General features: G+C 37.3%; 1 protein-coding gene across 2 annotated transcripts; it reads right to left on the bottom strand.

Annotated features, from left to right (window-relative positions):
• Positions 1 to 643: 643 nt before the first annotated feature.
• ST13 (ST13 Hsp70 interacting protein) lies at positions 644 to 25030 on the bottom strand. 2 transcript variants are annotated; one of them, XM_088837518.1, is made up of 13 exons: positions 24570 to 25030; positions 20559 to 20616; positions 19162 to 19237; positions 17087 to 17157; positions 13585 to 13651; positions 10926 to 11010; positions 10696 to 10806; positions 8202 to 8304; positions 6496 to 6612; positions 5890 to 6015; positions 5586 to 5634; positions 3327 to 3460; positions 644 to 2811 (listed from the first exon to the last, which is right to left on the bottom strand). In XM_088837518.1, exons 1-13 carry the CDS (start codon positions 24677 to 24679, stop codon positions 2683 to 2685), a joined length of 1236 nt encoding a protein of 411 aa, XP_088693644.1. In that variant the 5' UTR covers positions 24680 to 25030; the 3' UTR covers positions 644 to 2682. The 2 variants fall into 2 exon arrangements, with proteins under 2 accessions (XP_088693644.1, XP_055250095.2); XM_055394120.2 differs by lacking the exon at positions 5890 to 6015 and having other exon boundaries at positions 24570 to 24931.
• Between the last annotated feature and the right edge of the window lie 59 nt (positions 25031 to 25089).

Consider the following 25089-nt stretch of genomic DNA (forward strand, 5'->3'; position numbering starts at 1 on the left):
AGAAGTTTGTCAGCTATCATTAACTATGTTTGCCTACTTAACTCATGCACTTCATTTAAAGTGTGCTTTATTGGTTATAAGTATTGCTACACACTTGATTTTTAAAATTACTGTACCAGTTTTTAAAACTAATTTTTTCAGTCCCTTATTGGTTGGATGGCATCACGGACTTGATGGACTTGAGTCTGAGCAAGCTCCAGGAGTTGGTGATGGACAGGGAAGCCTGGCATGCTGCAGTCCATGGAGTCAGAGAGTCAGATACGACTGAGCAACTGAACTACTGGGCCCATTACAAGTGGACTAATAAGCACTTCATCACAACCAATGATGTGACATTCCTTACTTAACCAGGGCCCTTTAAATGAACATTCAGTTTCCCATTTTTTAAAGTATCTCTGCATAGGCTTCCTTGATGCCCTCTCCTGGTTCTGAATACAGCAGAACTGCTTACCTCCGAACTGCTACCTGAGGATATGTAAAGCTCCGTTTTACTTAATATAGTTTTAGGGGTCCTTCCTAACAACACTGTATAATCTAAAGTATACTGTGCTTAGAAAATACCTTACAATGAGTGATTGACACATAAAAAATATAGGACGTGCTGAAAAAAAAAGGGGAGTGACGGTGGTGGGAACAGTCAATATTCAGTTTGAAGCCATACTTTATTTTTAATGTAGCTAGAAATATCCAGTAACTATGTATTTTTAAGCAGAAAAAAATTCCTTTACTTTTCCTTTTTATAGCATCATTGGCACAAGAAAAGGACATTTCTGGTTTAGAAATAATGTTATGATGTTGAGTTCCTAACAAAATGAAGTAAGTACTTTATATTAACTTAGAAATCTAAAAGCACAGGATACATTTTCAGAAAAACAATTTTACCTTTACCCACTTATGTTAGAACATACTTAGGTAATGTGTAAATCAAATAAGAAATCCAGCAGTAGCTGGTCCTGAGGTACTCACAACACATATTGGAAATTTTGAGAATGGAGAACACACATTAACAAAAAGAACATCAGCAAGCTTAAATTCAGGTTTATACGCTGAGTATTTTTAAGGGGTTTAAAACGCATGCTCAATCAGCATAGTTTTTTCTCACTTCTCTGATGCATTTCTATCTGCTTGTATACAGCAAAGGGTGAGAACTTGAATTAACTTATGATTTCAGAAATGTGTTCCATGGAATTTACTTCACTGCTCCTACCACTGATTCCTCAAACAAGCAAAGTACAGAAGGTCTCATCCCTTGAAATTTAGTTAAACACTAGCACTTTAAATTGAAAGATAGTAAGTAGAAACCTAGCAAGTCCTGTTAACAGTGCTTGGACTTAAGTCTCATTTAATGTAAGAATTGGATGTACAACAGAAAATCATTTTCTTTATCCTTGGAGGAGAGGGAAGGGGAGTAAAGAGAGTTGCCGTATTTAAAAACTTAATAGACCAATGAATCTTTCACAATGCGGACAACTCCACAATGAAGAATCACCATGAATCTCATTAATTCTTTAATGATTAGTAAGTCAAGTTTCCCTCTCTGTGTATCAATTAATTCAAACTTCTCCAAAGATTAATACAAGATAAACTCAAACTGCAATAGGTATTTCCTAAGTAGGAGATCAAACATCAAAGGAATCCCTTCTTCCAAGGTCCTTTCATATGTTACAATTTCACCAAAGAGAAAATCTAACATTTAAATATGAAATCTCTTCGCCAAGTAAGAAACTGAAGCTATTATGAGTATTACCCTATAGAATCACTGTTTGTATTAAATATTAAACCCAGCATTACATATGCCTGCACAATTACGCTATGAAAGATGATAGCAGTGATGTTAGTGAAAAAGGACCATCTTTAGCCCAAGAAGAGGAGGAGGAAAAAAACTGTGAAAACGAGCAGAAAAAGCAGACAAAGAATTGGGCATTTTCTGACCCTTATTTCCCCTATGTGGAAATATTAAACGTTTATTTTAGGTATCAGACAAGAACAGAGCTAAGTAATCCAATTTTACTGCAGCATTATAAAAACCATCCCTTCACCACAGTGTAAGATTTAACTGCATGTGCACAAGGGGACATGTGATATAAAATGTAGTAAGATGGCTGCTGCCCTGCCAAGGACTTCCAGTCCCTCCCAGGTCCTACTGCAATACTGGTGGTCCCAAGAGTTACAGAAACAAATCATTTAAGATAATAACAACAAAGCAATTAAGAAGACAAATCAAAATGCCTCAGTAACCATACGTCCAATTCAAACTTTATCTATTTAAACGTTGTATTTGCCTCCCACTAACAAATCTTTATTTCACTCAAACTTGGAACAATAAATCTTCCACACTGATGTATCTTACTTCCCTAATTAATTCAAAGGAAAAAATCAAAATCATTAGTAAAGAAAAATGTAGGGGTTAATACACCTTTTAATTTTAAATATTTTTAAGGTTTAAAAATTGCTTAAAGTTTTAAATTTCTAGTAGGAAAACATTATCTGAATGAATACCCTAATGGCAAACCGCTGTAAAATGTTTTCAGCTGCATTTGGGGCAAAGGGGTGGGGACTATCTTCAAAGCACCCCAGCTTTCTTCATGAGAAGGTCAGAGGTACACTGGTTTGTATTATTGCAACATCCATTAGGTGATTTAAGTTGCTTTTCCTCCAGCAGGGCTTTATGTCAGAAGGGCATTATGCTTGACCTCCAAATTTGGCCGACAATTTACTGATGAGATTCATAACCTTTGGGTTGCTCTGATATTTTGACATATTTGCCGGGTTCTGGGCCACATCCTGGAAGGCCACCATAACTTCTGGATCCTGCAAAGAAAGGTATATGTATATATATTTTTAGTATTAAAAAAAATATTCTATGGGTCATCAATTTTATTATCCAAGGACCTATAGTTATGATATATGGCAGAAACCGACACAACACTGAAAGCAACCATCCTCCAATCTTCCTCATGGCTATATCAACTGAGGTCTGGACAAGCCCCTGAAGCGTAAATATTATTAATTCGCACTTCAAAGTCAAACTCGACTATGTCACTCAAGACAATTAAAAAAAAGGTATACAATTTTGATATAAAGAAAAGGACAACTGTATATAATTACCAACTATTGCAGAGTATTTCCTATAGACTGCTTTTTAAAAACTTGAACTACTCATTCTGAAAAAAAGAAAACGAATGTCATCACTGCATAATAAGCTATTGGGTAAATTCAGCTCAGTAAAATATGACTGTTAGAGTAACTTTAATATGTTCCCACATAGAACTATGAAAGAAATGCCTTAATGATATAAAGTTCAACTTTGTTCTTCCAAGTCTTACCTGCATGGCTGCAAGGACCTCTGGATCACTAAGAATTTCATTGAGTCCAGGCATTCCTGGCATTCCAGGCATTCCGCCTCCCATTCCAGGCATTCCTCCAGGAAAATTACCAGGCATTCCCCCAGGAAAGCCGCCTGCAAGAATAAATGAGAGATCTGTATAGACACAAACCATATTTCCAAGTAGTCTGAGAGTATACTATTTCCTTCTGATAAAACACATGTGCATGCACAAAGAACAAGGGTGCTACTGAACACTAAATAGTCTGAACATTCAAACTGGATGCTACAAGACGTAATTTTTAACATTGTATTTTCTCTTTAAAAATAAGGCTGTAAATATTTTTTCCCTAGTAACACAACTAGAGAGAAAGCTAACAGTCCCTTGGAATTATAAAATTAAAAAGTCTAATGTTGACACTGGAGAAGGAAATGGCAACCCACTCCAGTATTCACCTGGGAAATCTGATGGACAGAGGAGCCTGGTGGGCTAATAATCCATGAGGTCGCAAAGAGTCAGACACGACTGAGCGACAGAACACACACCAATGTTGATATATGGCAGAAACTGATACAATATTGTAAAGCAATCATCCTCCAATTAAAAATAAGTATTTTTTAAAAAAGAATAAAATTTAAAAGTGTAATAAATCATCTTGTACTTCTCAGTCTTTAATATTATTCATCTGTTTCAATTTGAAGTTAATTCATGTTTTTTTCTTCTTAAAAAAGATGTTCTTCTAAGTAGTTCCTTCAAGAACTACCCTAAATACATGTTATAAAAAGTTGTGGATTTTTGGAAGTTCCCTGGTGATCTAGTGTTAGGATTTGATGTTTTCACTGCCGTGGCCTGGATTCAATCCCTGGTCAGGGAACTGAGATCCTTTAAGCCACACAACGTGGCCAAAATTAAAGCGGGAAAAAAAAAAAAAGCCTATGGAGTTTTAAATCTTCACCCAAATTGCATCAAAATTTCTCAAAGTGAAAAAAAAGTTTTAACAAAAAACAATCTAATTCTTCTAGTATATTTTTAGATTGTAAACTCAAATTTTTCTACTCAATTTTTCACTACCATAAACCTTTACATTCACTGGAAATATTCTAAAATCACAATTAACACACTATAATAATATAGGGACATCCTAAAGAGAAATACAGGTAACATTAACATATTCTATGGATCAAGAGTCATTACAAGTAAAGCTACTATAAAGAAGAAACATATACAACAAAGTGATTTCCATCTGTCTCAACAATTCAAACATGCCCATAAATAACTACCAATCACAGATAAGGAAATCAGATAAGGAGACCTGAAAACAACTTCTAGCTTATGCTGCTGTGACTTTTTAAAACTAGTCTCCACAAAAATTACTGACCCAAGGCAACAACAGTGAGCCAGTCTGCTTGTCAAATCTATATAATAAAGCCCAGCATACAAAAAATTATCTCAAGTGCTAGTCCACATTAGTGGTCATTTTCTAAAACAAGGAACCTGATATGAGGTATTAACTTATAAACAAAAAGTTAAGCCATGAGCTAAAATTTAGTTTCTTGCTTTTGCTCCAAGTCATCCCCACCCCCTTTTTTAGTTGCCGGCACATGACCTTTCACAACAGCAGCTACCTTTTCTAGCCTCTGATCACGTAAATTCTAAGTGGTGCGTAGCTGCCTCTATAACCCTTCACAAGAAAGCTAGTTACTTTGAAGCTGCTGATTCCCCATTATAATGACAAACTCAAAAAAAAAACCTCTTCATCTTTACATAACCTTCACACTGCCTCAATTCAGAAAGTATCCAAAAATATACTGAGTACCTTTTTAACAGCTCTTCTACCTGTATTGCAGAGGCCTCTGCTGGTGGCTCAGACAGTAAAGAAGGTAAAGAACCTACCTACAATGCAGGAGACCCAGGTTTGATCCCTGGGTCGGGAAGATCTCCTAGAGAAGGGAATGGCAACCCACTCTAGTACTCTTGCCTGGAGAATTCTATGAACAGAAGGAGCCTGGCGGGCTTCAGTCCATGGGGTCGCAAAGAGTTGGACACCACTGAGTGACTAACACTTTCACTGCTACTATTCAAGGCTTGTAGGAAAATAATATACTGTATTTCCAATAACAAAATTTTACCAAGAATGAAACTTTCCCAGGGACTAATGGTACTGAATATATGAATATAATATACATACCTGAGCCCCAAAATGAGAATAATCCCCAATTATCTACAATATTAGGAGTTTTAATTTTTCTTTCAAAATACCTGGAAAAGAGCCATACTGAGATCCTGATTGTCTTCTGGCTTCTTCCTCCTTTAATATGAAAAGGAAATAAATTACATAGTAAGAAGTCTGCTGTCCATGCCTACCTTATCCATACAAACCATGAAAAAACAAACTAAAAAATAAACTAGCTAGAGGAGGTACAGAATGACAAATTTCAAAAGGCAATACTGAGCTAAAGACAACATTCCATCCCTCAAAAAACCAATTTTCAACTGGATTCTCAATGAGGAAGTATTACTTTTGCTGGGCTTCCCAGGTGGAAGCTAGTGGTAAAGAACCCACCTGCCAATGCAGGAGACATAAGAACAGGTTCAAACTCTGGGTTGGGAAGATCCTCTGGAGGAAGGCACGGCAACCCACTCCAGTATTCTTGCCTGGAGAATCCCATGGACAGAGGAGCCTGGCGGGCTACAGTAGTCCACAGGGTCTCAGAGAGTTGGATATGACTGAAGCAACTTAGCATAACTTTTGGTAATGATTTTAAGTAGTATTTTTGACTTGGAACTAAAACTAAAAAGTAACGAGTCAATTTTAAATAGCTATGAATTCACTACTAAAACAGAAGGAATCATAAAATTTAAAGTATCAGGGCATACATTCTAAACAAAGCAAATAATACTGCCAAGTTTTAAATTAATTACCTGGCCAGGAAGAAGTACTGATTTTAGGAGAACACAAACAAGGATATAAACTGGTGCTATAAAAACTCACTTAAGAACTTGAAGACTAAGCAATGAAGGGAAGGAAAACCTCCTTTTAAGTAGTATCACTATCCCATAGAACTGCAGCCAGCTCTTTTTATTTTCAAAGAGCCAGGAATTAGAATGATATCCAAAAAAGTCCAATCTACTATATTTCTCTTTAATGATTTAGGTACAGAAATCTTACCCTCTGGGCTCTCTCATGTTCTTCCCGAGCCTTCTTAACCCTTTCTATTCTTTCTTTGATCTCACGCTCTTCACGTTTTCGCTCGTACTTTCTCCGATGTTCAGCAATTTTCTGGGCCTAGGAAAGAAACAGGCACAGAAAAATGTCTTCTCTGAAAATGGAATAAGGTCAACACAAATCAATGGTTTTGTTAAAGAATTATTTTTCTCTGGGGAAAGGTTAAACTTAACACACAGTTCTGAAAAATTAGCTAGGTTTATCTTACAGAAAAAGACCTAACTATGCACAAGCAGACGGCAGATAAATTTTGGGTTAATGAGACCACCATTAAAGGGTGTGAAGAGGCAACCAAGTTTGGGCAGCTACAGTTCACATGCAGGCAGCAGATCTTCTTAGAGCTGCCATGACCAAGCAGGGAGACTTAGAACCTCAATGATGAGGTGAGTGGGCTTCCCTGGCAGCTCAGCTGGTAAAGAATCTGCCTGCAATATAGGAGACCCCAGCTCGATTCCTGGATCGGGAAGATCCCCTGGAGAAGGGACAGGCTACCAACTCCAGTATTCCTGGGCTTCCCTGGTGGCTCAGATGGTAAAGAATCCGCCTACCGTGCGGGAGACCTGGGTTCAAATCCTGGGCTGAGAAGATTCTCTGGAGGAGGACATGGCAACCCACTCCAGTATTCTTGCCTGGAGAATTCCCACGGAGGGAGGAGCCTGGCAGGCTACAGTCCATAGGGTCTTAAAATTTTGAGTCGGACATGACTGAGTGACTAAGCACAGCACAGGCTTTAACAAGTCAACTGTGACCCGGAGAAAAGAAGCTGGGATTTGAAGTTAGAGGAGTGTTAAAAATTTTAAACAGTTAACTAGTGCAAAGATGATAGATGTCAAATTGCATGACAATTCTTGCCCAATACCAGCCATGGGACAGCAGAGACTGGGAACACATATAGCAGTTATTCCCACAGTTTAATTATACTTAAGTTTTCCTCATCAATCAAATGAGGGGGCAAGGAAAAGAAGTATGTTAGTTTTAACTCTAAGAATCAAGATGTACCAGGCACTAGTACACAGTACATGTCAAATACTTGGAATCTAGCATTTATTCATAGAATAGAAATGTAAGATTCATATTCAACTGTTACTTTAGCTTCTTCACGATTATTTAAGAACTTTGTGTTCTAGAATATTTCACTCAATAACCTTGTTGATTTAGCCCTGTTACAAAAAGAAAGAAAATCAAATCATCTGACAGATTAAATTTACTAAAACTTCCACTATCTTAAAGCCTTTGAGAGTAAATTCTTCAGGGTGGAATTTCACCCAAAAGGAAAGATTTGCCATATAGGGCACTAAATTATTTTAACTAACAATTTTATACAGAAATACAGACAGACCAGACTCAATCTTGGGTCACATTTTCTAGATTTTCTGTTTTCTCCTTTGCAATAAAGTTGATGCCCCCTTTACCATTTCTAACTTTCTGGTTATAACTTTGCAGGCCTGCAAACAGAGCTTGCTGTAAATAACTGCATGAGCAATTAAAGCATGAAAACTCAATGAGATTCCCTGAATTTGACACAAATTTAAGTGATTACAGATTATAACTTCCAATGGTTGTTTGCTTCTGCAGTAAATTTACTGCCAACGGTTAAGTAATAGAGCCAAGGAATATCACCGTAATGACTTTCCCTTCCTTTAACATACCCTTGGTTGAACTTCCTTCAGCATTGCACTAGCATCTTCATCATAATCCAGCTTACAGGCAAGGGCAAGATCATGGGCAGCTTCTTCCCAATGGCCCAGAAGTCTGAAACAGATTTAAAGTAATTTTTGGAGGCCTTTATCCATATTCGTTTATGTAGCACAGTGTCTTTCTTATAAAAAAGGACTGTAACAGAACAGGTTTAAGTTAGAAAATGAACTACAAATTTTCATGAACTAATTTAATTACTACATTTCCACTCTATAAAAATTTAGAACGAGTTTAATTTCCTCTATGGTAACTGGGAAGTTGTTTTACTAAAACAAGTTTAAAAACTTTAAATTCTTTTTAATTCAGAATATTAAAATTAATTTTAAAAAATTATGTAGAGCCACAACTTTCAACTCATCAAAAACAGAGTTAAAGGGCATGAGGTGGCTCTGGGGCGGTCACTGTTGCGGCGGCTCCGGAACCAGCAGGAGGAGCCCAGGGAGCGCCGTAAGACGGGCTGGCTCCCAAGCCAGTGTGGAGGACACTGCTTCTTATTACAGCTGCTCAGAAACACCACTGGAAGCTCAGATGTGGGCGCTCCAGCCAACAGCACAGAGGGGTGCAGGGCAGTCACAAAGAAGCCCCTTCTGACGCCCCAAGGAGTAAGCCGACTCTTTCCAGGATCCAGGAACACGACAAAGCAATATGAAACCTGTTCATGAGGGGAGTCAGGAATGCCTTCCACCAAAAAAAGAGACCTCCCCGTGACCAACGAGGATATGGGGAGAACCACCAGCTGCTCAACTAACCACACATCCTCCGGTGATGCCTCTGAATGGTCCCCAGGGGTTGCGGTAGCCAGGCAGAGCCAGGCAGGAGCCAGAGACAGCCTGGGGGCAATGGAGCGGAGGCCATCACTGGTCTGACGGTGGACCAGTATGGCATTCTGTATAAGGTGGTTGTGCCACCTGCCACCTTCTTCCCAACTGGCCTCCCATCTGTGGTGAACGTGAGCCCCTTGCCCCCCAAAAACAAACAAAAAACAGTTAACATGATGTGTATTTAACAAGCTACCTCCTATATGAGATAGAAAACAATACATGTGTACCCATTTTATTTAAAAAAGAGAGGATGAATAAGAAACTAAAGTTTGGTGAAGCTAAGTAAAATGGAGTAGAGAGGATAGCAATGGAAATTAATTAGACTTCTCTGGGTATACCTATTAACTCAGTTTTGACTCTTTAAACATGCAAATGTTTCACATACTTAAATAAGAAAGGACAGAAATAAAGCAAGCCCTAACCCTTAACACAAACAGAAATAAAAAGAGGCTACTTGTTTATCACATTGACAACATTAACCATGCAGGAAAAATTTGTGCAAGTAATTTTTAAAATAGTATTTTGACTATATCTTAAGTGAGATGAATATTCTAAGGATAAGAAAAAACTACCAAAAAAAACCAAACACCACTTAGAGGGTGCATTATTTTCTAAGGCATGATTCTAGGAGAATACTGTCAAAAAATACAAAAGGGAAAACATTTAACACTGAATTTTAATTGAAAATATCAATATAAACTCAAAAATTTTAACTTTTCACCCCAAGACCATTATTTTTTTAAGTTAACTGAAATGACAGTGATGATATCCTGTAAACAATAAACATACCTAGTGGCCAAACTTCAGTTTTCCACAAAATAGTCCCACTAAAGCAAACCATGATTTCTTGGAGAAATGTTCTATTTCAAGTCAAAGTACTGAATGAGTTCTTGTACCAGAAGAAAAAAATGCTCAGACAAATGGGGTCTTCAAGACAATCCACAGCAATGCATGACCTTTTGTATACCCAGAGAGCATTAATAACAATTTTCCAATCTTTTACCTGTATCTTTAACATTGTCATCATAATCATTAGAGCTACTTTACTGAATCACCTAATAAGATAGGTCCCAAGCAAGTTCATCTCGATCTGCATCCGCCCTTGAAGCACAGAACTTTTCCAATCCAGTAAGATGTAAACAGCACAGCACATTTCACCCCAAACCACAAAGACTGACTAATCTGGGTGAAATTCATTTATTTTCCCCCTTATCTGATAGTTCATGTTACCAAGCAGTGATTGAAACAAGTAGTTTCAAGTTACTGTATTCCTTCTTCCATAATATACTGGTTGTTTAAAGTTAAGTTACAATGACAAAGTCTGAAAATAAGAGAAAGCTTGTAAGACACTGATATAAAGTTACTCTCTTTTCTTAGAGATAACTTTGAAAAAAATCCTTGGCCACACGTGGCCAAAGATGTTAACACTGATATTCACTGAACAGGAAGAAATGAAAACAATTCTTATTTTGTTACTTGTTCGTATGACACAGAGTCTCTCAGTTTTACATATTGAGCATGTACCACATTAGCCTTTTTTTTTATTTTTAATAAAAAGAAGATATATTAAAATACCAGATTTAAATTTAAAGAGCTCTGAAAATAACTAGGTTCCATTATTTACCTATGTGCTTTCCCTCGCCACTTGTATGGCTGAGCTGAATCAGGATTTATTTCAATAGCTCTGTCACAGTCTCGGATGGCAGCATTTGGCTTCTGTAATTTGATGAAGACACTAAAAAATAAGTTTGATATTAAAATGTATTCATTTCAAACAATAACATCTTTAGGATTGCCACAGAAGCAATTCTATCTAAACAAGCAGAAATTAGCTCTTTTATTTAGATTTCTCACCTGGCTCTCTTGGCATACAGAATAGCCAAACGAGGATTTAGCTTGATGGCATCTGTGAACAAGTCAATGGCTTTCTGTAGTTCACCTAAAGTGAAACAAGTTTATTGAGAAATAGTGGATAAAAAATATTAACTGTTTATCTCTTTTATTAGCCTTTCACATTCCCCTTTTAGTTCAGTAGAAGACTAGTTTCTAAATTAATACACAAAAGTAGCTCTTCGAAGCAAATCTTTACTATACCTATACTGTAAGTCACCCAAAACAGAGATAATTTTGGGGAACACACCCCCCCTTAAAAATATCAGAATATCACTCTTGGTAGGATTTACTGACTTGTTAAATTAAGATAAAATCAAAGGCGGCGGCGGCTGCTGCTGCTAAGTCACTTCAGTTGTGTCTGACTCTGTGCAACCCCATAGATGGCAGCCCACTAGGCTCCCCCGTCCCTGGGATTCTCCAGGCAAGAACACTGGAGTGGGTTGCCATTTCCTTCTCCAATGCATGAAAGTGAAAAGTGAAAGTGAAGTCGCTCAGTCGTGTCTGAGGCTAAGGCAATTTTATTCCATTAATTAATTTTCTTTTATCCATTAAAAGGATAAAATTAAACTTATAAAGGAAAAAGTAACCCCACACTACATTCATGAAGCTGATACACAAATTCAAAAAAAACCTAAACATATCAGAGACCAATAAACTACATATCAGAGACGGTTCACAAGCCAAAAAAAAGGGGGGTGGACTAGAACTGATAAGAGACCATACCCATATTTTAAATTCATTTTCAGTATCCCATTCTCATAGTTGGCTTCTTTTGTTTATTAATACCTTCAGTAAAGTCAGTTATAATAAACATAATACACAGGAAACTAGTGAGACAAAACAAACAATTTTAAAGTAAAGGCCACAATTCACTATGAAAAATATTTACCCAGTTAACTAAAAGTGTTAAGGACTTTAACAGAACTCATGAAACAATGCAGAAAAATGTTCTATCAGTTACTCCTACAGATGTCTATTAGAAGTTAGATTTGGATGTCTAACAAGTAATTCACATCTACCACGTTCAAAATGAAACCTACCCCATCTCCAAATCTATCCCCCTACCCTACATTCTCAACTAAACACTTTTTATGTATATAATAGGATAACACAAGTAAATGTATTAGAGACAAAAGACTTTGACTTTATAAACTAAATGGCTCCTCCGTTCAGTCTAATTTAGAGGTCAGCAACATTTTCTAGAAAGGGCCATTTAATAATTATTTCAGGCTTTGCAGACTAACAATCCTAACTATTCAGCTCTGCAGTTTTAGTGGGAAAGCAGCCACCAACAAAACATAAATGGGTGTGGTTCCACCAACTCTATAAAAACATGAGGTTGCAGTTTGGAAACTCCTCATCTACCCTCAAGCCCTAAATCTTGCAGTTATTCTTGACTGCACAATCTGAAACCAAAACCCCTCTTTCTCTACTTTTAAAATATATCTAGAATCTAACCACTCCTCATTCTGCTAGATAAACAGAAATCCTAGCGGGCAAGGCAATTAAGAAAAGATTAGTGTGGAAAAGGAATGGTCAGGAAGAGAAGTGGCTGGGATGAATTGCTGGGTACAAATTAAAAGTTGAAATAGGTGACGAAGATCTTTATACAGAAGCAGTAAAGTACAATTAAAGGAATATTGAAGGAAAGTGAGAATGGAAGATTAATATTCAAAAAGAGAACAAGGCTGGGACGGCAAATACGGGATCTGACTCTAGCAGGTCTAACGCTATGATGATCTTCAAAACGTATGCAAAAGTTAATTGCAGTTTACAAGCAAAGGAGTGTGTAACAATAAAAACAAGTCCTAAGTAAGAATAACCTAGGAACAGTGAACAGAAAGCAACAGAGACATTTCAGATAGACAACCTATATTAAGGTAACTGCAATAGTATAAAGGAACCTGAATAACAGTCAACACTGAACTCATTCTAGGGCCTTTCCTGATGGCATGGAAACCACTTTAAAATAAAACTTTAGTCATCTTCTAAGTCAATGGATGAAGTCCAAATGCACAACAGCATTATACAAGACCATCTATTCAACAATGGCATTGTGACACTACACCACAGTTATAAAGGGGTCTGCTTAGTACCCAGTTAATAAATAATTTGTTCTTATAAATTTTAAGTAATTAAATAATATACTTAATACTATCAGCACTCTCCCTTTCTGACAGGATTTTCTGAAGAGGTTCTAACATGCAGAGACTAGAACAAGACTGTTATGTCAATGAACAGTATTTGTCAAAGGTTTTATTATGTAAAAAGTTGAGGCTCACTGATCTAATACCCTTTGGGGTGAAGTCGTCCAACTTTTAAAAGCCTCTTGTCAGGGAAAAAACACTATAGTCAGGAAAGCACAGTCTTGGAGTGACAATCAAGATCTGTCCACACTCTGAGGCAAGATAATGATACTTGAGTGCTCATTTCAGCCTCTCTATCAATGGGAAAGAGCTGAGTGGAGAACAGGACACTTTCTTCTCCAGCACAATATACTCAAAAAATTTAAATTCCCTTTCACTTTCCCATTATTAACAATTACTGTAGCAGAAAATTAGAGAAGAGAATATTCAGACTACTACAGATATACAGCAAAGAGATAAAAAATAACACTCACCATCATTTAGGGCATCAATGGCAGCCACTTTTTTATCATTTGCCTGATCCATCATCTCCTCAGTTATCTAGGGGGCAATTGAATTGAAGATCAACTCAGAATTAGTAGAAAAGCAAAGGGAAAGAGGAAATAATTTGGATTTTCTTAGGGGTGTAGTAACCACAACTCCCATTTTCATTCATTCGTCTCTGGTCTTCAGGGAATAAAGAGGATAATTATGATAAATAATTAGTAAGAAATCGTACAGAATACGTTTTAATCTTTCATACTAAACAATAAATTTCACTCCCTATACTCTGCCCTAGACATGATTTTTGCTTCCCTCCATCCCGATCAGAGCAGGTTTCTCCCGCCCTAGTTTTTTCAAATCTTTTCTAGTTATCCACAAGTATAGGTATAAAACATTGCACCTTTTACCAACTGAGGGTTTTTGGCAACCCTAGGAGTTTACAGGAGATATTTTTCCAACAGCACTTGCTCACTTTCTGTCTTTGTGTCACATTTTGGCAGTTCTCATATTTCAAATTTTTCATTATTGTATTTGCTATGGTGATCTGTGATGTTACTACTATGACTTGCTGAAGCCTCAGATGGCCAATTTTTTAGCAATACAGTACTTTTAAATTAAAGGTATGTACATTTTTAAAGACATAATGCTATGGCACACTTAACAGACTAAGTATAGTGTCAACACAACTTCTTATATACACAAAAAAATTTGTGTGACTCACTTTATCGTAGCGGTCTGAAACCTAACTCACAATATCTTGGAGGCACGCTTGTACTAAAACCCAGTCTCCTCACAAGTGAAAAAGTTCCTAAGAGGCTTGAATCTTCACAAGAAAAATGTCTCCTTCTTTTGGTCCAATAACCATCCATGAGCACCTATACTAGACAGAACAGACACTGTACCAGATGTTGACGCCACAAAGATTATTAATGACAAAAACATAGCAAATGTCCTACAAGAAGCAATTTCTTTAACAAACAAGAATCCACTCTATCACCATAAAATATGCTGGCTAATTAAGAAAAAATGACGTGACAGATTTAAAAACTGGAAGGAAAATACCAAGCTGTCTTTATACCCAGAAAACCCAACAGAACTGACAAATTAGATTTGCTATGACAATTCAATGAAGTTCTCAGATACAAAAGCTACATAAAAAATAAACCCAGAGTTCTTCCACATCTGTAAAAGTCAATTTTATCTCTCAGAGATAAAATTCTGTTGAAGGACACAGATAAACACTATGCTCATGAAAAATTTATTGACTACATCAATCTAACCCGAAGTTACTCAGTAAATTCAAAGCAATTCCAACAAAATTTCATACAAGTTTTGGACAAACTAAAAAACCCTTTTAAAAAGAACAAAGGAAAACATACTTGCCAGATAGTAAGACATCCTGCAGAGCCAGGATAATTTGCAAAGACGACTTCAGTTTATGGCAATATGGTACACGTGATACTCTGAATAAGTCTAAAACACATCTTTCAAAAGCCATCTATGACCTAAGAATGTAGAAATCCTCAAAGAACAAGATTAAATGAAGACCTAAAATTCAGCCAGGTGCCAGGCACTCCATCTGCTTTTAACACTGTGGAAGGTGTCAAACCTGGTAACCTTGCAATTCTGTTTTTGAAGATAGTGCAGGACACAGGAAACAAAGTCTAGATTCAGGTGACACAAATGTATGCTGCCTACTCATACAGCCTCCAAAACCAATCGGGAACCCCAAATGCCTATTCCAAAAATAAACCTGTGCAAAGAGGGAGGGCTGTGTAGTGAGAAGAAAAAGAAATCTCTACTGAAAATTCATAACCACAGTCACGTTACTTGTGTTGTTAAACATGCAAGGAAAAAACCATGACAAATCAGAGTGTTGATGGAAGCAAACATATCCCTCTCTGGAGAAACACACCTTCTATGTAGGCCTCAAAAACTTTCCACAGAACACACACACACACATACACACTCTCTCTCTCTCTCCAACTATAATAAACAAAGTACCTCAATGACCAAGAGTCAGGAAAAATAACAGGAGAATAAGACCAGCAAAACAATCTCATAAAAGAATTTAGTATGTTTTAAGACTATTAAGGCAAGATCTGAAAATGAGTTAGGAGCAAGACACTTATAAATAACCAAGTCGTCTTTAAAAAAAAAAAAAATCAAAGCAAAAATATCAAAATGAAAAACAAGCATTCAAATTCCAACTTCAATGGAACAGCTGATTAGACAAAGCATACATAATTCATCAGAGTGTTAAAGAGAGTGCTACTGCTGCTAAGTCGCTTCAGTCGTGTCTGACTCTGTGCAACTCCACAGAGGGAAGCCCACCAGGCTCTGCCGTCCCTGGGATTCTCCAGGCAAGAACACTGGAGTGGGTTGCCATTTCCTTCTCTAATGCATGAAAGGAGAAAGTCAAAGTGAAGTCGCTCAATGTGTCTGACTCTTAGCAACCCCATGGACTGCAGCCTACCGGGCTCCTCCATCCATGGGATTTTCCAGGCAAGAGTACAGGAGTCGGGTGCCATTGCCTTCTCCAAAAGAGAGGTCTAATGTGTATCTAACTACGGCTCCTGAATGATAGTAGAGAGAACGGGAAAGAAGCCATTTTTGAAAGAGATACTAGCTGAAAATACTCCAGAGCTTAAAAAAAAGTTAACCACTCTAGGGTTTAAGATGTGTTGGTGATGGACAGGGAGGCCTGGCGTGCTGTGATTCATGGGGTCGCAAAGAGTCGGACACGACTGAGCGACTGAACTGAACTGAGTAAATCCCAGGTAGGATAAATACAAAGTATTATAAACCTAGACACACTGAGATGAACAAAGCCATTTTACATAGTAAGTATGGCAATGATGAAATATGACAATATTAAGTAGTGATGAGGGCCTGGACCAATCTTTTAAGCTATGATTAGTATATTACATTGTTTCTCAAGCTCCATTTCATTATCAACCCCCAAAAAAGCTTACTAGGCATTTTCCCCTTACTTTTCACCTCCTCCATTTAAATTGTGCAGATATACTCCATACATGTTAATGTGTTATGATCTTAGGAATACCACTAACCACTGTAACACTTAAAAGTTTTTTCAAGACCCACCTCCCAAGAATCAATTTTCACCACCTTAAGAGTAACATACTGTGTTGTGACAAAATCATTTTAGAAAACAACTGGTACTAGATATCCCATTAACAGGCAATTCCACTTGTAGAAATAAATATCAGATGAACTCTAGAGTTTCAAGAGCAGTTCAACCAGACGTGAAACTGAAATAGGTTAACAGAAAACAAGCATTTTGTTAAGAGTATGATTAAAAATAAAAGGAGTTTTCCCAAATATTTTAAGTAATAAATGCTTTCCTAGATGCCTTAAGTCAGAGTAAGATTTAACATGCCCTTTTCCTAGGAGAAACATGTCATAAGATAACTGCAACAGGTAAGCTTTCACATTCCTGACAGCAAGCAGAAAATAAGCCATTGACCTTACCTCTACATTTTCATCTCCCATTTCTTGAGGTGCATCAGTATCTGGTTCAATCACACCTTCATTGTCAATTTCTATCAAAGTTAAGAAAATGACAATAAGACCTGGGCTATCCAATATAGTAGCCACTGGCCACAGGAGTCTATTAAAAACTAATTAACCTTCGCCTGTGTAACTGTTGAACTGAACATTTTACTCTAGGTTAACTTAAATATTTTACTTTGTTAGTTTTATTTAAACCGATATAATAAAATATTTCCTTGTAAAACACAATCCTATTGTTTTGGTAAGATTACATTTCATTTTAATAGGCACATAATGTAAGGTAGGTTATCACATTGTAGTAGGTACCCTGCCAAGAATAGAGTCACTATTCTTAGTATGTATTACACAGACACACCACTGATTTAGTCAATGTCAACAAAACGATTCAATGCAAATACTCTATGCTTTTTGGGTTTTTTTTTAAATTTTATGCAGATAGCACATGTCACTGTGAAACTCTGTTGTAAATCGTGGTAAAATATTTAACTTTACCATTTTCTGTCTTTGAAAACAGCACAGATAAATTTTAAACTAAAGGTATACTACTGACAGGGCTTCCCACGCGGCACTTGTAGTAAAGAGCCCGCCTGCCAATGCAGGAGACAAAAGAGATTTTGGGTTCAATCTCTGGGTCAGAAAAACCCCCTAGAGAAGGGCATGGCAATCCACTCCAGTATTCTTGCCTGGAGAAGCCCATGGACAGAGAAGCCTGGAGGGCTATGGTCACAAACAGTCAGACACAACTGAAGTAACTTAGCACAGCACATACTACTGACACAGTATTAGGAAACATATTTAGCAAAGTGAATTTGATAAAAGCAGTTTCCTCTAAACAGTCAAAAAAGAATGAAATTAAAATCAGCTACCTGAAATTAGAATTCACATCCAACAAAAAATTTTTGAATTAATTTTTAACAGGAACTGAGCTTGTGCGTGTGCACTCAGTTGTGTCTGACTCTTTGCGACCCCATGGACTGTGCCCACCAGGCTCCTCTGTCCATGGAATTCTCCAGTCAAGAATACTGAAGTGGGTTGCCATTTCCTCCTCCAGGGGATCTTCCCGACCCAGGAACTGAACTCTCATCTTCTTCACTGCAGGCAGATTCTTTACCTGCTGAGCCACTAACTTTGTCTAATTATAAACTAGCTTAATTCACGCACAAAATGCTTAATTTTTAAAAAATTATTATAGTCATGGTAATTTTCATAAAACTGTAAGACTAAAAAATATTTTACAGTAAGTAAAATATCTGATTAAGCCCACAAACAAGAAACCTTTTCCAACATACCTAAGATCAAGAACCAATTTGAAATTTTAAAATTTTTAAGTAATTTTTTTAGCTTTTAGATAGGTTCCATGAATTAAGAGACTATCCAATTAATAACTAGGGTATATATTTACAGTCTCAAAGGACCTCCAAATTTATGGAGAAATTTGTCAGTTTGCAGTCTGAAAAAACAAAACCAAAAAAAAACCCCAAGCCCACGACACATCAATTCTTCTAAACTGAACCGATATTACTAACACTGATGCAGATACTAAAGGAAAACAATTTTTTGCTACTTGATTCAGTTATTTGAAAACTTTTACACATATCTAGAAAAACCTGAGTATGTGACCCAACTTTTTCTACAAAAAAAATTTTTTTTTTACTAATTTCATGAAATGTGAATACTGATCAAGTATTTACAACAAAAATGTAACATCTGCATTGAGATATGCTATAAATACTTAAAATACTCTGAATTTGAAGACCTAGTATGAAAAATAGATAAACAGCTCATTAATAATTTTTCCATACTGATCACATATTGAAATGCTAACATTTTACATATTAGTCTAAATCCATTATTTGAATTAATTTCAACTGTTTTTAATTTTTAAAATGTGGCTACTAGAAAATTTCAAGTTTCACATGTAGTTCATATTATACTACTATTAGCACTGATTAGTCAATCTAGTAAAAAAATCAACACGGAATCATATTATAGTGATCATATAATCAAATACACACTAACTACCATCTCCTCACCTAGATCACTTTCCTCACTTGATGGTTCGTCTGTCTTTATGTTTTCCTCCGCCTTCTTACTATCTGTTTTTTCTTCCTAGCAAAGGGAAGGCAAACAATGCTATCAGCATTTAATAACACACCCAATATATATTCTATTAATTTATACAAATTTATATACATACTATTCACATACATTATATTTCAGTTGTTAATGTTCTATCTTGTTGTGTTTTGGTAAACTACTTTTAGTTTTCTATTTTTATTGCTCTTTTTAAGTATAGGTCCACTCCCTCATCCAAACCATTCAGACAGTTTCAGAATTTTTCAAATGTTAAGATTTTAGGAAGCTAATAAAGTAGATATACCACATATTATGCCTTAACAGGCACTATAGTCCACAACTCCCCATAATCAAACACATTACTACTTTTACTACTTTTGCAAAATAAAGTTTTATCAGAGATACACATTAAACGCAATTTTGTCTTCGTACATATTTATCATATGGCAAAAGAGCCTATCTAGGGCTCAGAATCTACCAAACTCTGACAAATGACTCATCTAAAAACAGAATTAACTATTTCTGGAGCTTTTACTTCTCTCATTTCACCCGTTCAAAGATAATGTTAAATAATAAAACGACAAATTTTCTTATCAATTTAAGACAGCTAACGAGAAAATTCTGAGGGGGGGAAACCTTCTAGACATAGAGGCACAAAATAAAAGAAAAGAATCCTGAAGAGAGCATTCTTTTCCCCACCCTCATCTCTAAACTTTAGCTACCAGTAACCTCCCCCAGCAACCTCCTTACTATACACACCTTTTTGGCAAATATGCTGAAGCAACACCCTGAATCACACTTAGAAATACCCCTCAGGTAGTAGGCAGAAAAAGTAGAGCACAACAAATCTGGGCTGTTCTTTCATTTACTTTCCAAATATTAATAAAGTACCTACAAAAATACTATAATACATGCTAAAAAATGATGATAATTATGAATGGGAATTCCCCAGAGGCCCAAAGGTTAGGATTCACTGCACTGTGTCCAGGTTTGATCCTCAGTGGGGAAGTAAGATCCAGCCAGACATGGGGCATTGCCCTCCCCCACCCCAAATGATGAAGACTACAAATGCATACAATTACAGAGCTTACCACTTACAGTTCATGCACATAACATGCATCCAGCATTTATTCTCACTTATTTCACAACACAATGAATCTTCAACCCCACATTCTAAGTATCAAATCAGATTACAGAGACTTGACTGCAAAATAGAAATTTTACCAAGATCTTATTTCCAAATGATTTCTTGGAGAAATCACAGGTAGTAATTTGAGGGCAGCAGGTGAAATACAGTCCTAAGAAACCTTATAGTACTTTATCACTAAACATACAAACGAAATTCATAACTTACCTTGGTATTTTCTTCCGATTTAGTTTTATGAGCAGCAGGTGGTATTTTACCCCCCATGCTTGAGGAAGATGAGAAAAAAGTATATTTAGAAAACTAAAATTAAATATGCACCTTTCCCATTCTATTTAATGTGATAGTTACCAAAATGTGATAGTTATCAAAGATTCTTCAATTACTCAGTATCTTTGATACCGATAATGAAAAATGGCTCCCGTGTATCAATCACTAAATCATTACACAATCCAAAATACCTTAGCATGCAATTCAGCAGAGTGGAGGGATTTAATGATAAGGAACAAGCATACAAACAGGACAAAATTCTTTAAAAATAACTTTTCGAAAGAATATAGTAATCAAATATGAGTTCTTTTCAGTTAAATTTTAATGAAGACACTGAATTCTTAAACTAAGTTTCAAAATGCAGCATTCTGGAATGTATTTAGGGTGACATCCAAACACAGTCCTAACAGTTTAGTTCATGTTAAAACCTTGGGAGAGTATGGCAAAAACCACCACAATATTGTAAAGTAATTAGCCTCCAATTAAAATAAATTAATTAAAAAAAAAACAACCTTAGGAGGTAACAGTCCTGCCAAGTAATGTATTAAAACAAAATCTAACCCTAAGGAAAGATCAGACAAACCCAAATTGAGGTAAGTTCTATAAAACAACTGGCTCATAATATTAAAAATTGCCAAGGTCATGAAAATCAGTGAGACTGAAGTCCTATTTCAGAACAAAGAGACATGACCACAAAGTGCAACATGTAATTCTGCAGACTAGATAACATCACTGCATCAGTTTCTGAGCTGATGGCTGCACTGCAAAGGACAGTCCTCATTTGTAGAAAACACACACGAAATGGCACTGGGGACACAGTGTTGGATATAGTTCAGGAAAAAAGTTCTTCATACTATACTTGCATTCTGTTTGCGAGCTAGAAACAGTTTCCAAGAAATTTAAAACTTGGGAGGAAAACCCAAGAAGGTTTATTCATAAACTAGATTTAGAATTTCTCACACTCCAAATTCTAGTTAACTACTGGAAGGTAACACCAATTTATAGGTACAGAAGTTTCATTTTATATTTCCAAGATAGAAAACAAGCTAGTTCCCTGTCAAAATTGCAAACTGCACTTTGTCAATACAGGCGTTTACATAGGACTAGTGCAGAGACCTTCTCATGTGGGATCACAGAAGACAGCAGTCATAATTCTCTCACTTTGGTAACATTCAGTCTATTCTCTGCTATAGTTACTGACACACATGTACAAAAAACTGGGGGCTATATTCCAAATTCACTGACAGTACAAATGCATTCGGTTCACTTCATTTAAAGTATTTGCTGAAATAAAGGTTTATTATAGCACAGAGAACTACTGGAAAAGGAAATGGCAACCCACTCCAGTATTCTTGCCTGGAGAATCCCAGGACAGAGGAGCCTGAAGGGCTACAGTTCATGAGGTCATGAAGAGTCAGACAAGACTGAGCGACTAACACACAATGTAAAATAGTTTAAAAATATATGTATATGTATAATTGAATCACCTTGCTGTGCACCTGAAACGTTGTAAGGCAACTATATTTCAATAAAACAAACGTATATTTTCTCAAAAAGACAAAAAAAGAGTATCTGCTGAAGAGCAACGGTCCATGTACTGTGCTGTAGACCAGAATACAAAGATACTACCTTTCATCTTAAATTACCATAAAATGAAAGGATAAAAAGCACGTACAAGATAGAATGTAGACCAAGTTGTCAAATAGGAGAAAACAGAGTCAGAAAACACTTCTCCCTCTAGAAAAACAAAAATATTCCAAAACATTTCTGGGAAAGAATGTAGTCCCCCAATTCCCACTAGCTACCGAGCCAAAATTTTTTTTCTTCGTATTTCTCTTTGTCCAGCATATTAAACTTATAAATTCTTAAAACTAAATGAAGTTTAAAGGTATAAATAATGGTAGAAATTATGGCAAATAAGCAGACAGATTGTCTAAGATCCTGTATCCATGACTAATTTAGTAAGGAGTAGAGGAAAACCTGAAATGGAAACCTAAAGTAGCATTAAGTTTAGGAATATTCTTAGACCTTGAAGTCTCCACATTCAGCCCAATCTACTATATAACCTTGGACTGCTTTAAGAAGGCTGATGTGAAGGCAGAAAAGGGAGACCACAACCATATGTTTAAATTTAGATGGAAACAATTAACAAAAGTTTGTAGGTTAGTATCTCAACTTAAACGTTCAGAAGCAGATGTGTACACATAATACGTAAGCCAACAATTTAGTCTACCAAAAGAAAAATATAAAAAGAACCAGAAAGAAAAACTGGAATTACCTATGGGAAACATTAAAATAAGACACAAGGCTATTTTTTTTTTTAAACGATACCTGACAGTATTTTTCAGACCTTAAATCAGAATTGTCTTACATAGCAACCAGCTCTCCGACATAAGTTACAACAATGTTCTCAGATATGTTTTAACTTTTCTTCAGGGTCCTCTCTACCTCTCCAGTGATGGAACAAACCATGTATCCACTGGGTATAACGTTCACTCTTGATGCCAAATATTTCTTTCTGCAGTATAGGTCCCCTTTTCCTGCAATTTTAAGAACTTGGACTAATCGTAGGCTCTTTCCTCTAAAGAATGGATAATAAGAGGAAAGCACACAAATACCTTAAGTGACACTCTTGGATCAAGTCACGCAGTAAACAACTAAAATCGAGATCTCAATTTCTAGTCCTGAAAATCTAACTGCATCTCTTACGGGTTTTTTTCTGTCAAAAAGGAGAATTTGTAGAACAGTGCTCTTAACTCTTAACAACTGTTACTAAGCTACTACAGGAACTAACTGTAAGTGTGCTCAGAATTCTACGAAAGTATCAGGAGCAGAAATCTTACAGTAGCGAGAAACTGGAATGGGTAAACAAAGACCGAGAAAGAGGGGGAAAAAAGACTATCCCACCGCAAACAACGTTGATGGATTTGAACTTAAATCGCTTCGTTAGAACAAGCTCATTGAAAGAACTAGTCTTTCAAATGTTGGCTAATCGTTGATGCATCTTTCCCTATAAAAATATTACTGAAGTAAACAGATAAATGTTTAGGGTAGTACCTTTTAAGGGTCTCGTTTCTTTGTCCTGTCGCTACGTATCATCATGAGATGCAATTCTGTATGTCAACTCTTTCAAATCCTCACCAGAGGTACTGATTTTAAAAAAACCATCTCGGGGAAGGGTTCCCTTTCTTCCTTAAGTTCCCCTCCAAAACGCAGAATACTAACCTCTAAATATCAAAACGAGTTTCTGTGTTTATTCATTTGTATTACTCAATAAGATTGTTCTCATACTGTTTCATAGCTAGCATCTGGCACAATGCCTGTTCAATTAATTTCACGCTCGTGGCGACGTACTCTGGAGTTACAGCTAACAAGAACAGACCGTATTAACAAGCGGGTTCTTAAAAAATCATTTTTCTTAAGTGTTTGAAGTGATAGAACTGCCACTACCAAAGGACAAATGATTCCCAAAATAATTCTACGCACTTAAAATCGTAAAGGTAATCACACAGAGCTATCACTTGAACGGTAACTTGTTAACTACACCGATTTTTAAGGGCATAGTGCGTGTAAGAGTTGCTTTGTGTTACTGCGACCTCAACAGGACACCAGAGACAGCAAGAAAAACAACTCCACGCTAAAGAGCAGTCTGGCCGCCCTCACCCCTCCCCCTCACGTCTTCAGTGTCCAGGTCCCCGCAACACTCTGCATCTCCGTATTTCGACGAAGACACACCCCTGGCCACCTCAGGGTCCAGGGAACCCAGCTCTGCCATTTCTTTCCGTGCCTCTGACCCATCTAAGCGTCCCGATCCTCCATTAGCCCCTCGAGGTGGCCTCCAGGGAGCGAGCCCTGTCGCCGAGCTCCCCGCTCCGAGCCAGCTCGGGGCCCAGCACCCGCTCCAGCCGTCCCTCTTCCCTCCCCACAACGGTCCTCAGGCCCGGGTCTCACCTCTCCACCCACTCCCTCAGGAAGCGCATTTCCTCGGTGTGCAGAACGCTCGGGTCCTGCTTACACATTTTCACGAAGGCTCGAAGCTCGCTCACTTTGCGGGGGTCCATAGTCTAGCGGCGGCGGGAGGCGGCGGGCGCGGCGAAGGCGGCGGCCCGATTCCAGGCCCGGGCGCTACTTCAGCGTGACCGCGTAAAGGGGGCGGCTGCCGCGAGGCAGAACAGACCAGAACCTCCCCGGCCGCTGGCTCCGCCCACCCAACGGTCTCGTGACCCCGGGTCCTTCGCCTGTTCATTCCTACTCCCTCTGCCGCTGCCCTGCGCACTGCTCAGAACCTTCTAGAAGCGTGGCTGTTCGTGCTGTTGCCTGCCTCTCCATACACGCATTCTTATATTAACTCTAGAACCGGTGCTCTAGAGGGATCATCCTCCTATCCGGTGCTTTCTAGGAGGCGGAAGCTGTCAGCCTCTGCGGGGAGTCGTTTAGAATAGAATAGTCTCTCGAGTGTGACCATTAAATA

This window comes from Moschus berezovskii, chromosome 6 (assembly GCF_049115385.1).
Source record: "Moschus berezovskii isolate FMDL1 chromosome 6, NW_MosBer_1.0, whole genome shotgun sequence".
Taxonomy (NCBI): Eukaryota; Metazoa; Chordata; class Mammalia; order Artiodactyla; family Moschidae; genus Moschus; species Moschus berezovskii.